Below are 17805 nucleotides of genomic sequence, written 5' to 3'. Positions count from 1 at the left end.
TTATTGAGCACACATAAACTCATGGAAATATATGAAAATCAAATAGCACACAAAGGCAAACTAAAAGTATAAAAAACAGATAGTACATCTTACACGAAAAAAATCACCTGATTATTCGTTGTTTCGCTATCCTAACCTCGTTGTCTGTCAACCAAGTTAACTAATGATTCCTTGGCATGCCTTGGTAGATTCAAAGCATCACATGGATGCTAACTTCAGAAGAGTATTTATTTATGAAATCTTTGTTGTTATATTCACCAAGTTTATGCTAGCACAAAAATAACAGTCATCATCTCCATAAATGTGTTTGTTGTTTCGCTATCCTAACCTCGTTGTCTGTCAACCAAGTTAACTAATGATTCCTTGGCATGCCTTGGTAGATTCAAAGCATCACATGGATGCTAACTTCAGAAGAGCATTTATTTATGAAATCTTTGTTGTTATATTCACCAAGTTTATGCTAGCAAAAAAATAACAGCCATCATCTCCATAAATGCGCTAGTTGTAACTTGTAATGTAAATTATTACACTCTTCAAGTTCTCATTTGCAAGTAAAGCCAGCACTTTGTGTATTAGTAAACCGTTACATGACCAAAACTTTATATATTATTCACAAGGATGATCCAGCTCCATTCGCTCCTGAGCTACCCAAATACTTATGATCAAAGTAATTGATTCATAGTTGTAAAAGTTGATACTAAGGACAAAATCTGCTCCTTGTAATAAGTGACACTAAAATGAACTGCCTTATCAAATAGTTTCATGAGGCTTTCCAGTTTTCAGTACATCTCAAGGATTCTTTGTTTTCTTCAAATGACTCCAATAGTTACTTTGTTTGACATCAGTGTCTTATACACAACCCCATCTTTTGATGAAAAGTCTTTAGCTTCCTGTGTTTGGCATCAGTGCCTTATTCAACAACACCATCTTTTGATGAAAAGTCTCTTCAGCTTTCATGGACTTGGCAATCCATTAGATGAACTATTTTTTTTATTTTGTTCCTTTCCTAAAAGTGAACATTGAAAAAAAATCTTATTTTAAGCTGGTCACAGTTATGAGAGAACTTACGGTAGTTACCCTCGCATGTTGTGCTCAAACTATATAGCCTAACACTAATCGCAGTTGGATTGGCTCACACTGAATCCATCTTCATCAGGGATCCGTTACTCAATTTTACAAGAAAAATCTAGTTTAATGGATTTTGAATCATGTGATTCTGACATGTAAACAAGTTTTTTCCAAGGGCTTAAAAATTCAACAGCTTACAATGTACCAAAACATGATGACTCAAGAAATTTATCTTCTTATGTTGGAGAAAACCAATCCAATGTCAGACCCTTGGCAAACAAATGATGCTGAACACATAATTTGGTCAGACTGAGTTGATACAGCTTGCACCAATAATTTTCAGCTGAATAGTTACATACCTTCATACATATATATATATATATATATATATATATATATATATATATATATATATATATATATATATATATATATATATATATATATATATATATATATAAACCATCTCATTTAGTATTATTACATGCAGTGCAAGAGAAACTAAACATAGAAGTTTGATTGGCAACCAAAAAATCTAAGACCTTACTTTGGACGTGCTACAGAGCACAGATGGTGATGCTTCATAAACTGGCATCAGTCATGATATACAGCAAATGGAGTTAACAAAGAAGGTTATCAAAACCGTTAAAACTAAACATAAACCCAGAGACATGTTTGGATCAGCTCAATTGCCCTGACAACAAGAACAACTTGGGGTTTTAAATCACAAAGCAGGTGTAACATACCAACCTATTCCAGCATGCACATAAGTAAGGCGCAATCGACTACCCCTAGGGTGTTGTTGGATGCACCCACTTATCCAGATGTCCAGGATAACCTGGGATACTATATCCAGCTTCATGATGCAACTACCCAACTTGTCCTGACCTGGTTCTCTGGATAAACGGGTGTGTCCTAACACATATATTACAACATAAAAATAGCGCTACGATAAGAAGCAAAACACTGGACGCCCAAGAGCCCAAACAGGGGCGTAGCTAGGATTCATGTGAGGGGGGGGGCAAACAGGGTTGTAGAAAAAAAAATTATTTGTGTGATAGTCGGGGGTTCGGGGGCGCTGCCCCCGAATTTTTTTTTTTTAGATAAAATAAAAAATGGCTACAATTATTAATAAAAATCTATTTCATATGGACAAATCAAACTATTTGCTGCAGTCAGGGCTGGGCTAGGACTGGGCTGGGCTAAAAAATGGATAAAAATCTATTTCATATGGAATCAGGGCAGGGCTAGGACTGGGCTTTTAAAAAAAAAAAAAATTAACTGTTTGGGGAGGCAGGACTGGGCTCCCCCCCCCCCCTATCTACGCCCCAGAGCCCGAAGGAGAATGAATAGAAACCATGCCAATCAGGTTTAAGCCCATGAAACACAGAATTTTCTCCTGAAGCAACAGATAGAACTCAAAGAAAATAATGTATGAAATTAAAGGTATTGAGGGAACATACAAGAATCAGTTACTCTCTACTTTTAAATATAGTAAAACTTGAAGAGAGCGAATAATTCAGGTGATTGAGTTAACTATATAGCTGCAAAAAAAATGGTATGAACAGAGTTCTCCAAAGGTCAAAAGAAAGAGAAGAACCTCGTTTTTATTTTCGTGCGTCGGATTTGCTCCAATGAATCGGATCAAAATCGACGGGTTTTGCAACCGGAAATTCAACCAACGAATGCTCAGAATGAACGTATGATATAATGGTCCAATTGTTTTGCTCTTGCTATCATCCTACAATTATTTGGTTATGTATTCACCGAGAGCAAGCTGAGGGGTCGGTGTTGTCTACTTGTCGACCGGTTCCATCTTCTTCGACAGCTCGGAATCCTGCGTTGGCAATGATGCCGCTTCCTCTCGGTCCAATTCGCGAGCAGTTTGATCTTCGATGGCCTTCTCGGCACTAAGGAGAGGCTCGTAGTAATCGGAGTGGCGAAGCATGCACTCCCTCAGTAACCGAGTCACCTCGGCGCATTTGTCGACCATGTCCTCCTTGTTCTTCTCGGCTTCTTCTATGCACTTCTCCCAAGCGATGAAGCTGTCCTTGCAACCACCTCCCTTCATAAACAAGCAGAACCCGCACTCCATCTGCTCCTCCTCCTCCTCCTCTTCATCATCGTCACCGAGGCCTCCTCCTCTAATTTCCTCCTCCTCAACCGTCTCTGCTGCGTCCTTCTCATGTTCGGCCACTGCCCTTTGGGCCTCTATGGGTTCATTGTTGGAGGCAACCTTCGAATCCAATGACACGGTTGCCGTAGACATGGCCAGAGAGAGAGAAAGAGAGAGAGACGGCGATTGCCCCTTTAGGGTTTTTGTGTTCACGATGGTAATGTGTAGAACACTGCTACCGTGTGTAGCACAGCAGGGAACCCCCAAGTCCAATTCGGGGTCGGTTATTATGGTGCACAAGTCAAAACCAACAAGGTCCCTATTCAAAAGTGGGATCCAGTGTCGAGACTTAAGACTCCAGTTTCTCCTGTTCCAAATCCTAATTGATCCCATAAGTGGGCTTTGGTTTTATAAAGCAGCACACAAACAAGATTATCAGATCTCAAACTGATGCATTTTGATTTATTTCTGCTTTGGGTTGTTTCCGTGATCAGTTCTTACCACATAATTCATAACACCGGATCCAGATCGGGACAGATTTTCTACATGATATATATAACTAGTATTTGAATTTGATTGGGATATCACCAACATATCCAAAGGACGTAAATCCAAAAATTTTAATTCTATCATAGGGCTGTTAACAGGTCGGTACCCGACCCATTAGGGTATACCTGAATCCACCCAAAGAACAAATCGTCGGGTTCAGGTTCTGGGTTTCGTTGTGTCACCAAAATAAAATCTCAGACCCGGACTTGCATAATTTCAGAAATTTATTTTTATTAAAAATGCATATAAAGTACTTGGGTTGGGTACTCAGCAAAAAAACCTGGTCGAGTACCCGGCAGAATCATGACCCTAACCCGGCCCACATATTATTTGGGTCGAGTTTGGGACGATGCAAATATTTTTCAGATTGTTGTTTTTCATGCCCATACCCAAAAATTTGGATTCGGATCAAGTCAGGTACCTATACAAACCCCACTTGTTGACAGCCCTAGTCATATCCCCAAATTTTTTGCATTAATTTGTTGATGTAATCTATAAGCATACATGTATGTTTATTCCTATAGAGATACTCCCACCTAATACATTAAGGTCAACTCGGGGTTCTTATTTGGCTGGCCCAAAATTGTTGTGTTTTGGTCGGCCTAGGTTCATATTTTAGGTTTTAGGTGGGCTTGGGCTGGGTTCTGTTAAGTCAAGGTTGAGTTTACTTAACAGGTTTGGGTACAGTTCTGGCAAGGTTTAAAGAAAATTTGAGCTCTTATAAAATACAGTATAATAAAGGTTAAGAAATTAGAAGGTGACTTAGGACACGTTAGAAAAAACTTGGGTTAAAATTTGAAATTCAGGAGATTCGTGGTTGCAGAGATAAAATTTTGAAAGTTCTGGGTTTATCCGAGAACTTGATTATGTTTATTTTTTGAGAGACTCCCAGAGAGTGAGTATTTTCTCTCAAAATAAAAAGTAAGAAAATCACATAAAATAAGGTTAGTCTAAGGACAGTTAGAGAGGGTTTGGTTAAAAATTTTTAGTCTGAGTGGGTCTAGTTTGGGAATTTAAAATAGGCAAAGTTAAGACTCGGGTTTATATCAAGTCTAATTTTGGATTGAGATTTCGGCAAAACATGTTTCAATGTCAAATTTACTTCTTCTTAGAGAAGAAGAATTAGGATCCAAATTTTGAGGGATGTGTTAAGGACATGTAGGGATAATTAGGGTTAATTTTATAGGTCTCGAGTATGTACAGTTTGGGAGAAACAATATTTTAAAATTGTGTTATGTTTTGAAAATCAAAACAACAAAATTTTGAATCCATATTTGAGTAAACAGGTTTATGTGAGGTTGGAACTTGAAAATGATTTAGGGAATGAGTTTGAAGGACTTACCAAGGTGTCCTAAGGTTGGAAAGGTCTGGTTCATTTAGGAAAGGTGCAGGAGCTGCAGTGGTGCTGAATTGAATCGAGTTCACCACAGAGTTGATACAGTCAACTAAGTAAAATTGGTTATACTTAGTACTTAGGCAATTTCAAACCATGAAAAGGTTGGTACCACCTTACATGAACTGGAAGAGCCTTCAGACAAAGTCAATGAGTCAATGGAGGTAGGAACTCGCATGGGTAAGGAAGGAGGGAAGAGGGACTAGGGATCAAGGGGTAGAAGAGAGAGAAAGAGAAAAATATCCCTAAAGCAGGGCGATTTCTTAAGAGAGAGTGAGACAAACTTAATTTTATTTCTTTACGGTGAACATATTACAAAAGTGATTCCCTTTTATAGGCCAAGTGAGCTCCATAATAGCATCATAAATAATAAGAATAAATTAAAACAATAGCACATCTAACAAGACCTTTTAAAACAAAAATGTAAATAACAAATTACCTAGTTCTATACTTAGTTAAAACCTCCTCCCAACCTAGGTGACACCTAAGGACCTTTTTAATCAACATCTCATATCTATGGTTTTGACGTCCTTCAAGGTGGACCAACAAAATTTTCAAAATACCAAGAATGCCTTTGCATGAAATGGGCTTGGGCAACTGGACCTTGGCTTGAGGAATCCGATCCATTTGGTTTGTTTCATAAAATGAATCATGTTTTGAGTGTTTGAAACATTGGGTTGGTAAATACGATCCATTGGGGTGCCTTGGTGGATACAGGCCCGAAAAAGGAACGTATCAAACTCTTTTCCTTGATCTTTGCCTAATCCCTTAGGCAAGAGTTTGAGAGTTGGCTTTCAAGGGAGGTAGTCAAATACAAAAGTTGAAGCACCCTCTCATCTTATTTGGCTGACTGTATTTCAACCTTTAGCACCACACGACTTGCTTGAGTACTCACAAAATGAGTTTGCTTCTATCTGACCAAACCACGATATTCTTTTCCAACATAGTTTTCCAAGCAAGAAGCTTCCACCATTCATTCCTTCAGATAAGCAATCCAGAACATAGGAAATCAATATAGTATGGTCTGATTCAAGTAGGGGGCTTAGGCTCAAACTATGGTTAAGCAGGTCATACCAGTTCGTACCAGCTGAATAGGAAAACAAGTTTTGTTGAGTCTCAACAGGTTTTGAGAACAAAATCATATCTCTCAAGGAAAATCTCAAGGAAGAGGGATTGATATGTTTCTATTTTGGGACCCATATTCACCAAAGCACTTCAACATATAGTATCCACCAACCCAAGGTCCAAACACTCAAAATAAGATTCATTTCATTAAACATACCAAATGGATCAGATCCCTCAGGCCATGGTCCAATCGCCCAAACCCAGTCTATGCAGAGGCCTTCTTGGTACTGAAGAAAATTCATGGGTTCACCTTGGAGGATGCCCCAACCATATTAAAAGCAACTAGACGGATGTAAGATGGAGTTTATGAAGGTCCTTTAGGTGTTATCTATCCTTAGTTAGGTTTTACCTAGAATAGGTTTCTTGCTAAGAAGGTTTTATACAAAACTAGACATTAGTTGGATATGTAAGCCCTCTAAATTTTTTATAATTATTTAAATCAGTAATGGCAAATTTGTTCAATTTTCCAATTTTAATTTTTATTAGATGGAATTTGAAGTGAATGAGAATCTAAATTATAAATTCAAATGAATTTAAAAGTGTTAATGAAACTAACTTGAAATTTAATTCCATGAGAAATCAAAATTCAAAGTTTTAAAATTTATTTTGATTTGGATTTGGTTCTAATTAAATTAATTTGGATATGGTATTTGGATTCAGATCTCAGATAGGTTTGAAATCCACTTTAAAATTGGATATGGATTTGTGTTTAGTCCAAATATAATTGGATCCAAGATCAAATAAAAAACCTAGATTAGGATTTTAATTAAAATTTTATAATTAAATAATATCTTAATAAATTATCGCAGGTAGAATCCCAAGGGTGGATTGCCCCAATTTGTCAGTCCTCCTACCAAAACAAAATTTACAAAAAAAAATCTAACCTAATCTACTTAAGTCGTTTCCTAAAACCAACAAGTACTTTAAAAATATTTTCCAAAAATCAACCTAAATACTAAAGGAAAGCAAATAAATGAATTAGGACATGGGAGGGTTGCCCGTCCCAAGTGGGACCCTCATACCTAAATGAGAGATATCATCTATGAGACTCTACTTTTTGAGAATCCAAACAAAATAAGAAAGGTGGATCAACCTCCCTTCTCTCTATGAAATAAAAACCAAACAAAGGAAAAAAATTTGAAAGACAATAATTAAAAACCTACCTTGTGGGAGGAGGGGCACAAAAGGAAAAGGTGGTGTGCCCCTCTCGCCCTTCCCATTTTGAGTGAGACCTTACATAGTAGGAAGCCTCACACACCACCCTTTAGAATCTCTCTCTCTCTCTCTTTTCTCTCTTCACACTCATTTTTTCCCACACGATTAGTGTAACATCTCAAAATTTCAAGAGAATTTCTCTTTCTTTTTAAAATGGCAAAAGCAAACTTTTCTTTGAGTTAAACATTCTGGGTGAGTTACAGTGTGATCAATCATCATAGCTGAATTAACATGTGAATAACATTCATTAATAAAATTTAACTTAGTTTTAATAATTAAAATTTTTATATCAGAATCTTTGCAATCTAAAATAACAAAATTATTTTTTTAAAACTATCATCGAAAAAGAAAAAGACCAGTTCTCGACGTCGCCCAAGCATTCTGCATCCACTTCGCAGTTGCATGTCATACTTCACCTGAAACCCATAAAATTGGTCACACTCATGAAATTCTAGTGAGGATTACCAGTACATATAAACTGAAACCAATTTATATGAGACATACTATCGTGCATTCAAGAAGACAAACATCCATCTCAGGTAAATAAAAAAAATGTACATGAACATATTTTTAAATAAATATACAATAATCCAAATGATTATTTATTCAATTATGCATATCATCATATTTTATCACAAGAACATCATTAATAAGCAATTAAAATCTTATGCATGAGCATTTAAAAATGCATGCACTTACCATTGTAGAATAAACAACCATTTATGCACGAGTGACTTTGTCATATCTACTTAGATTTTATTTTTTAAATGATGCATGTTATGCCTATCTAATGTGCAATCACTTAAATTTCAGTTCTTAGCCATGTAGATACTAACACTGGCTTAAACCTGGATTAGGATTATGCTAAATGCAACATTTTTATACAATTGTGGCTTTCGCTTGGTTGAACACCTTTCACTAGTCCTACGAGTGAGGGATGAGCGTATCGAGAGAGCGCTCTTAATATTGTCATCCTGATGCAACAGTTTTTCACTCATGAGTTTCTATCATCTACATTATAGTCTAATGCAGTGGTTTTTTCTATCTTCGTGGTTAGCGAGGAGCAATCTTCGTGCTCAAAATATGTCCCACAAAGCTAAAAGTGTTGCTTGCTCTGTCCTTGCAAGCATCGATCTTTAGTGTTGCATGTTTAAACTTTTTAAGTTAATTACTTTACATGCAACACACACATTAGAATTTACTTAAGGAATTTGGCCATTTTAGGGCCTATGGATGCACATTTTAAAGCATTGAATTCGGTATTATTGCACATGTTTCTTTCATTTCAAACTTAAGCATATATACACAAATAAAGCAATGATTTTTCTTTTACACTAAATTCATCCATGCATTCACATCATCATCATCATCATCATATACATGTCGGTTGTATGTAAAAAATACAACATGCATAATCCATTAACATTCACATTTAATTTGCAAGGTGGACACTTCGGTCCATTCATTAGCAAAAGGCCACTAAGGCAAGCTAGTGCATCAACACATTATTCAATGTGTGCTTCACACTTGGCACTTAATTTTCTGCAAAAATTTGATCTCTAATAATTTATATACAATGTGATGTTCATTCGCAAAAGAACACACAAAAGCATATAGAATTCGCAAGTAGATTTTAACTGGGTCTTCGACCGGTTTAGAACTTATAAAAATTTAATTATGTCTGACATTTATAGGGGTTATAGAAAATTATACAATCATCAGATAGAGCTGATATTTTTACAGGTGACAGATAATTATGTTAGCTTTTCGATGCCATAAATTGTTTATTAAAATTTTTCTAGATGAGAGAGATACGATCGATTTAGTGCACACTTATACTTTTAAGTTCTGACTGTCATGGTTCAGTGCTTAATCAAAGAACGGATCTCAAAATTTCATAAAAATTATTTTGTTAGCTTTAGAACGCAATAAACCGCTCATAAAAAGTCCTCTAGATGAGGGAGATATGAATGATTTATTGTTGGGTGTCAGGCCGAAAATATGTATTAAAGAGAAATATGCATTTGGGTGAGCCAAAACAGGCCACCCGAATTCATATTTCCAAAAAAAATTCACATGAACATATCAAATAAAGTTTAAAAACCAACATCACATGATTTCTCAATAATCTACCATGGACAAATTCTATTTTCATAATTGTTAGGCCAAAAAACTGATCGGTCTCTCTGAACCCTATTTCCTCATAAATAGTTTTGATATTTTTGTAATAACACACATAATAATGCATATTTTTTATGAAAAAAATAATGAAAATCATGCTAAGCCACAATACATGTAAATGAATATTAAACCACGATTCTAACTAAAAAAATCTTGCATGAAGTCATTAACCATTACATGAATCCTAAGAAATTATGATTTTTATTTATGACAAAATCAATAGCATGCGTATAATATTTGTTTTCATTTTAATTTCAGCAATTCGACCACTTTAGGGGTGGAATCAATTTCTTCTAGGGGAAATAAGAATCAACCCTTCTTTTTTAAATCAAATTTAGATTTTACAAAAAATCTTTCTTTTAGCAATAGCTTGAATCAAATTCGAAAACCTGGTTTTGATAAAACAATTTTTTAGAGGAGTTTTCTTCCGAAAAGCCTCTTTATTAAATCTTTTGTCAAACCCAATGCCAATCCCACGTATGGGAGGTTTGGTACAGGGTTTGTTCTTATTAAAAATTAGAATAACTCATGTCTACGAGTTTCGATTTACGTATAGAGAATAGAAACCTCTACCTCAAAAATGTTGAAACCAAGGCTAGGATCCAAAACATGTAGCATGAAAAGATACTTTCTAAACATTGGAACCAACCTCCTTTCAATAGTGATTGCTCCTCTAATCTGGTTTAGCAGCAACCCTCAATCATGTCTTCCTCCAATCATGAGTGGTGAAGGAGGAGAGATAAGCAGGAGAAGAGAGATAATTATGAGAGAGAGCGAGATTGAGAGTTCAAAATAGGGGAGGTGCAAAGGGTGGTCTATCTTTATAGATCTACACGGGATCTCATAATCCCCTTAGATATGTTTCCTAAACCTATTCCCAACTTAGCATATGTTAGAAATCCTAGAATGTGTTAGACTTATAATAAGAAACTTTGTACCTAAGTTTGACCTTGACCAACTAAATGGATATTTTGATCATTTTTTTTAGAAAGGAAGGTAGGAGGGGTAGACGTTCCACTCTCCTTGGACTACAATGATTATTTAATAAAGTTCAACATATTTATGTTTTTTTTTCAAGTTCATAGGTTAATTAGTCTACATTTTATTTTAGCAAACCACTAGATCCTTTTGACCTTAGGTTTTATTAAAACTTTTAATGATTTGTTGACTTTATTGATCTTATTTTCTTTTAGGGGCTCCAGCCACATAAAGAGGGCCCACTAGGGTGGATGTCCCACCCTAGGGAATGCCTCTTTCTAATTACCTAAGGCTTTAAAAAAATCCACATTCCTATCCATAGCCTAGTAGCCTAATTTGTCTTTAAAGTTTAATTTAGGAAACATAAGAAATTTTCTTTTCTTTTTTACTTTATTTTCAAAGTACCTATTTTCTAAAGATTTTTAGAAATTTTACAACATCAGCATTACCAAGTGGGATATAGGGAAAAACATCCAACCCACCCATTGGACCCCTACAATTTATTAATTGTGCTTAATGGTTTATTTTTATTCCATGATATTTAAAATTCTAAATGGACTTTCAATTTAATAAAGTCCAAATCAATTTGGCTATATCCATATCCATACTCCAAATTGGACTTCTAATAGTCTAAATCTAATTTCACCTTAAATTAAATTAAATTCTAAATGCAACTTTCCTCAAATTAAATTCAATTATAATTATAATTTAAATTCAATTATAATTATAATTTAAATTCAATTTCAAACTTAAATTTTATTTTGATTCCTTTTAACATGTCAATTAAATCTTAAGTTAGCGTTAATTAAATTTCTAACTTTTCACCTTAATTTAAATATAAAATCATATTTTTAGTATTTATTAATTTTTAGAAAATCACAGATATTACATTCAAATTCAACTAAATTCTTATTTCAAATACACACTCCATTCAAGTCCCAATTAAATTAAAACTAAAAATTTAATTTCAACCAAGATTCAAATTGATGAGTAAGTCAAATTTGAGCTAAATAAAAACTCAAATTTCAATTCGCAATAAATTGCAAAAATTAGATCCAAATAAATCCAATTAAAAATCAAAACCCGATTCAGAATAAATTTCTAAATTGAAATTTATTCTGAATCTAAATTAACACTTGAATTATAATTTAAATCGCATCTTAGTTTCAAATAATATTTTAAGATTTACCTTTTTATTTCTCGTAAAATATCAAAAATTTGCAGGTTTTACAATTAGGGTGAGGAAACTCCATTGAAGGAGTTCATGTGGCTGGTAGAATTTACACAACAGAGGGTCAACCATCCATGTTCATTTTTTTATCTTTAGATCCATTTACGAGGTAGGATCATGACCCTTATGTGTGAATAATGAGCCAACATGCATGATCATGTTGGGTAGCATGTCAATATGTGTATTGATCCACTTTAAACGGTGAGATCAATAGCATACCACATGTGGTCTAACATGCTAATATGAATGTTGATTGGTTGAATAGAAGAAAAAAAAGTGTATATATACATATATATGTTTGCATATTAGGTGCATACACATTACATGATTCATTGTGTGTTGATTTAAATGGGAAATTGAATATATATATATATATAATATGTTAAAATGTTAGATATACATTACCTTATGTCATGAATTAGAATTCTATGTATAGATAACAAGTTTATGCATTAGATCTTACATGTTTTGTGGGTGTTCTTTTGTACGTAGGATCATTGACCCTTGTATGTAATCAATGAGGCCAGCATGCATGACCATGGTGGTATGCATGTCATTATGCGTATCAATCCACTTAAATGGTGAGATTGATAGCATACTCCATGTGATTGGATCATGCTATTATGTGTGTAGCATTAGGTGAATAAGAAAAAAAAGTATATATATATATATATACAGTTTAGCATATACATTTGAGTCTATTGATGCATATAGACATGATCATGCATGAATAATTGTGTGTTTATTTAAATTAGATTTCAAAAAATTTATATATAATATATATATATGATAATAGATATGCATTACTTTCTCTCTCGAATTAGATTTCCATTTTAAGGTAATATGGTTATATGTTAAATCTCCCATGATTTGTTGGTGTTCTTCATATTTATATTTAAAGAAAAAAAAGAGGTTATATATTTAATTTGCTTCATGATGTACATTGCTTTTGTTCCCGTTATGACTAAACGAGAGAAACATACATGTACTTGTACATTTGAAAAGAGAATAGATAGCAGTCTGACTGCCCCCAACCCAATTACTTATTTCATGTTCAGCTTGTGTGCATTGCATGCAATTGCACAAATGTCTCTTAGGGTGGGGTTTGTCCGACCCCCGCCTAATCTGCTACCTACGACCTATTGAGGTTGCGACCTTAATGAAATCATGAAGTGGGTATGCGATAGGGTTGTGTCTGCTCAACCCTAGTCTGCCCATGTTTTGGTTTGGTCAACCAGTTTAGACCTGACATGTCAAATGTTTCAATAGAGGGGTCTGCTTGACCCTAATATGGACACTGTAGAGTGCAACAGGGTGCACTGCACCCTGCTGGGTGTTGTAGGATAGGGTATGCTTGATCCCAGCATGTTGTCCTCATCTTTGTGCATCACAGTTGTGTTGCACCCTATCGGGTAAAGAAGGCTAGAGTCAACCAACCCCAGACTTCCTCTTATAGTTTGAGTAACCAACAGAGCGTGCTACCCTACTTATGCACTATCGACCATGGTCTGTAGCTGGTTGAAGGCTGGATAGGGTCTGCCGCAGCCCAGCTAGCCTTTCAAACTAGGTAGTGCATGCCACTTGGTTTGGAACAATACAAGTTCAAATCCAATGAGTGCACGATAAGACTGGTAGCAGTCCATCGCAGCTCAATCAACCTATATATATACATATATATATTGTGCACAACCATAAGGTTATTTAAAAAAAATATTGATGCTAATTATGTGTATTGAAATATTACATGATTGAATCCTCAAAGGTATAGTTTTACACTCATTCAGGGTGGTTGTTCCTTTTGAGAAAACTAGGTAAAATGATGTAAGATTGGTTATTCTATTGTTTTGGCCATCGTGTTATGGAAATGAGTGTGCATGAGCATGGTTTCGCAAAGAAGTAATTTTATTGCATGCACATGAAAAGAATGTTATGTTGTTATTGAGCTTGGCAAAAGAATGACATAGGAATGATGCTATTTGCTTTGCATGTGATTTTATAAGTGATTCACATTTGAATATCATGACCATGTTCAGTGTATGGACCGTCTGATGATAATTGCATTCTCTTGATAATTTTTGCACAGTAAGGAAAAAATCAAGATCATGATTATGCAAAAGCTCGAAACTGAGCATGCAGTTTTGCTAAATCTTTGTGGTGCTACATGAGCACTTGTGAAAACTTGTATGTGCAGCATGCTATGAATATATTGTGATGCAATTGTGTGCCCAAGACTAAGCATGTGGTTGAAAAAGTTCAATTAGGTATGATACATACACCCAAGTTTATAAAATTGAATGTTGTATGTAAATATAACTTAAACTAATGCACGACTGATTTAAAGGTATCAGAACTTTCTTTTCGTCACTCAACTGGTTTAAAGGCACCAGGATCTCACTGGATGGGTTATATGAATGTACCAAATTAAATATTTTGACCACCACATTAGTGTAGTCCATTGTTTCTGCCATAGAGGCAAACATGTTGAGTACCCTGGAGAGGTACTGGGGCTCTCATAGCCCTAGATGACCAATGAGGCAAGTATAGGTGAGATTATGAAGTAACCTAAAAACATTGATATTTCATCCAGTTTCGGGCTACCTTAGTGAGGGTAGATGGTACACACTCTGTTAGGTTGATATTTTTATACTATGAGCAATAATGGCTTGTTTGATCCCCCGCCCAGAGTTAGGGGATTCAGACTACCAAATTTTGTTTTAGATGGTATGTCATGTATATTCTACAGAAGTTGGATGCATCTTGTTTAACTCAGTTTTTAGGGGTTTTCTCTCGATCGTTATACCGACCCTTTAGGAATCTGATTCATATAGTCATTCGGGTTATTAAAGTACTTAGTCATAATAAACCCTCGAGTGGTCTCATCTATTTCGACATAAGTGAATTGCATGTATTTGTAGGGGGTTAATCAAGTAAAACATAAATCTTACTTGTACAACTCTATACTACTAAAAATGTTACTAATACATGTTTTACTCATGTTTATGCACTATTGTTAATTTTGATATGCTCTAAGATGTATCCTGTGGGATTTCTCGAATGTGTGTGAATGTTTAATAGAGGCTTAAGTGGTATTTCATGAATTTATTTACACTTGCCTTGAATGATTATAATTTAATTTCCAAATGTTGCATGCTCTTGTATGTTGACACATTGTTTGTATGCTTTGGGAAATATTCCTTACTGAGACTTGTGAAGTTTGACCCACATTTACTACAAAATTTATAGGTTTGGAATGAACTAGCACTATCTGTGCAATGCGGCAATTGGTTATATGAGATCCATATTTTATTAGAATCTAGGACGTTGCTTAATTATTACTTAAACATTTCTTAATTTCAATTTGACAAACTTAGTATAACTGGTTATTTTAAATTCATGTGTTGAGTGATATTTAATAATCGTGTTAGATGCTAACACATGTAACTCATCTAGGATTTTAACCTATTAGTTCAAATATTTTCATTGTGCTTGTTTTACAAAAAATAAATTATTGTATTTTTTTATTTTGGGGCGTTACAAGATAGGTTTTATCTCTTTTAGTTAATGAGTTCTTGCTTTTTATATTTTCCTTTTATTTTCATATTGTAAGTTGTGTAAGGGGCTCACCTATATAAAGGTTAGATGCTATAGTGTAAGAATAAAAAAATGAAATAGAACTTCTTCTTTCAATTCATCTTTCTTCCCTTGAGTGTGTCTCACTCTCTTTCGCTTTCTCGCACATACCCCTGGCCCTTAAGCCCTCACTCACTTTCTCCCTTTCCCCTAGCCCTCATCAGTTCTCAGGTTCCTCTACCTTGAGCCAACCTTGACCTCTAGTAGGTGACCCACTCATTGGGAGTAGGTTGCAACCAAGTCCTTAGTATGTATGGTGTATTCAAGCAACTGACAGACCCACACCCACCTCGACATCTTTGTTGGTCTGCAGCAATCTAGCCCCTGCTCAAACATGTTTTTCCTTTAGCATAACCTTGGTGAGTTAGCACAACATTGTCCTAAGCCTAAACCTACCTTAGCTCACTTCTCAAATTGTTAAACATTGCACATAGCTTAGATTTTGCTCTGTTGTTAACTGCAAAAATAGATCCAACTTGCAAGCCTTATATCTCCTTACCCTAAACTCATTTAGGATTGAGAATTTAGATGTAGCTTTTCTGACATGTCCTAAGACTACCCCTAAACAATCATGATTTTACCAAACCCTAATATAAAGATAGATTTTATAATGGAACCTATGAGGCCCAAAACCCAGTCTAGCCAATCCCTTCTATGTTCCACCTCTTCTGGTTTTGAGTTCATTTCTCCTCAATCAAAAGGAGTTAGGCTCTAATTTTTTTATCAAAATCTTCCTCAACTTGTCCCTAGTATCCCCACCAACTTTTAGATTTTCCCTATGTTCTATTTAGGAAAATCAATTATTCCCTGGAACCTGTCTGACCCAAACAAAAGTTGTTTTGAGTCATGTCCCTATTTCACCTTCATTATTCCCTAGATCAGTTCTCTTAGCCCAAAACAATTTTGACCCTACCCTTTTAGATAAAGTCTTCCTCGACCTCTCTAGATGATGTCCACCAAGTCTCATGATTTTTAGTGCGCCTATTTAGGCATACTCAATTTTCTACAAAAACTTGTCAATCTTTTAAATAGAATGAGTCTAAAATTAATCATTGTTTGACCTACCCAACCTAACCTATACCTAGGTTCAAACCTAGACTCACCACATGTCTACTAGAGTGCCATAATTGGTATCAGAGTGAGCCCAAACCACCTAATCTAAGTCAAGACAAAACACTGAAGATGAATTCCAAATTCATTAGAAATTTGGTGGAAGGTTTATCACCAAAACTAGTGGTGATCACATGGAGGATGTCAGAGCTAGCCTACAACAAATCTTGAGCAGGTTGCAACAACTTCAAGTGGATGTACAAGCCACTCGTTAGCCGGTACGATCCATTGAAATTGATTATGTGTGTTGCTCAAAAAGAAGTTCAATGAGAAGGAGGAGGAGATTGCACAAGAACATGTTTGTGAGAAGTGCACATGAATGAACAGAGTTCTCATAAATGAGAATTCATAGCCTAATCTCGTTGATCCTATTGACACAACCCTGTAGCCGGCATCAACACTCTCCAGCTACATCTAATGGAAGTGACTGCAACCATTCTTCATGCGAAATTCATAACTTTGTAGAAGAAAGCAAAGGATCTAAACTCCAATATTACCACAACTTGTGCCCCCCTTGACAAGACACTCCCCAGTTCAAAAGTGAAGCTAACTTGTTCCCTTCGAAAGGTTATGAGCTGGAGGTCCAGAACAAGGATCACATTAAGGAAGCTGACTTCACGGTCGATGCATGCCAACTACACCTATTATGCCCTCACATCTGATGGAAGCCAGTGGACTGTAGAAAGCCTTCAATTGAGCCCCCCTCGAACCACGACATTGCAAGGAGTCCTCAACAGGTTTGATAAGGTTGAGGTCAAACCCCAGTTGCGACATAAGAGTCACCAAGCCAAATAAGTGAATAAATTTATGTTGGTGATGAAAGCGAAGGCAAGGGGGTTCGAACATCACATGTTGGTACGTATAATAAATGTTTGTTGTGAGTCACAGACTATGGAGGAACCCCATGGAACCCAACTTTCATATTTCCAAAATAAAGTGGAGAACAAGGCAACATCAGTCAAGATGCATGTAGCGGATCAAAACCGTGTATACAATTACTGAAGAGGTCGACAATTGGTGCACCACGGTGAAGGTGGCTCCATCAGTTGGAGGCTCACATGAGCATATGTCTAGGACATGCAAATGCCATGGGTGCAGTGGGCTTGAAGAAAGTCTACTGAATTATAGTTTTTTCCATGTTATTCTTTACTTTTCTCGTTGCTAGGTATGGTAATGCAACACATCACTTACGGGGGAATCAAGCTTGTC

General features: G+C 35.6%; 1 protein-coding gene across 1 annotated transcript; it reads right to left on the bottom strand.

Moving 5' to 3' along the window:
* Positions 1–2482: 2482 nt before the first annotated feature.
* On the bottom strand, positions 2483–3443 carry LOC149841006 (uncharacterized). Its single transcript, XM_090004625.1, has one exon. The coding sequence runs from the start codon at positions 3335–3337 to the stop codon at positions 2864–2866; it is 474 nt and encodes a 157-aa protein (XP_089860751.1). The 5' UTR covers positions 3338–3443; the 3' UTR covers positions 2483–2863.
* Between the last annotated feature and the right edge of the window lie 14362 nt (positions 3444–17805).

Source organism: Nuphar pumila, chromosome 4 (assembly GCF_984573655.1).
Source record: "Nuphar pumila chromosome 4, dmNupPumi1.hap1.1, whole genome shotgun sequence".
NCBI classification, from domain to species: domain Eukaryota; kingdom Viridiplantae; phylum Streptophyta; class Magnoliopsida; order Nymphaeales; family Nymphaeaceae; genus Nuphar; species Nuphar pumila.
Note: the sequence above shows the minus strand (reverse complement) of the source record. Positions and strands in the feature narration are given on the sequence as shown.

What these genes read in the sequence shown, in the direction of transcription:
- LOC149841006 (XM_090004625.1), bottom strand. Translation starts at nt 3,337, where the DNA reads ATGTCTACGGCAACCGTGTCATTGGATTCGAAGGTTGCCTCCAACAAT.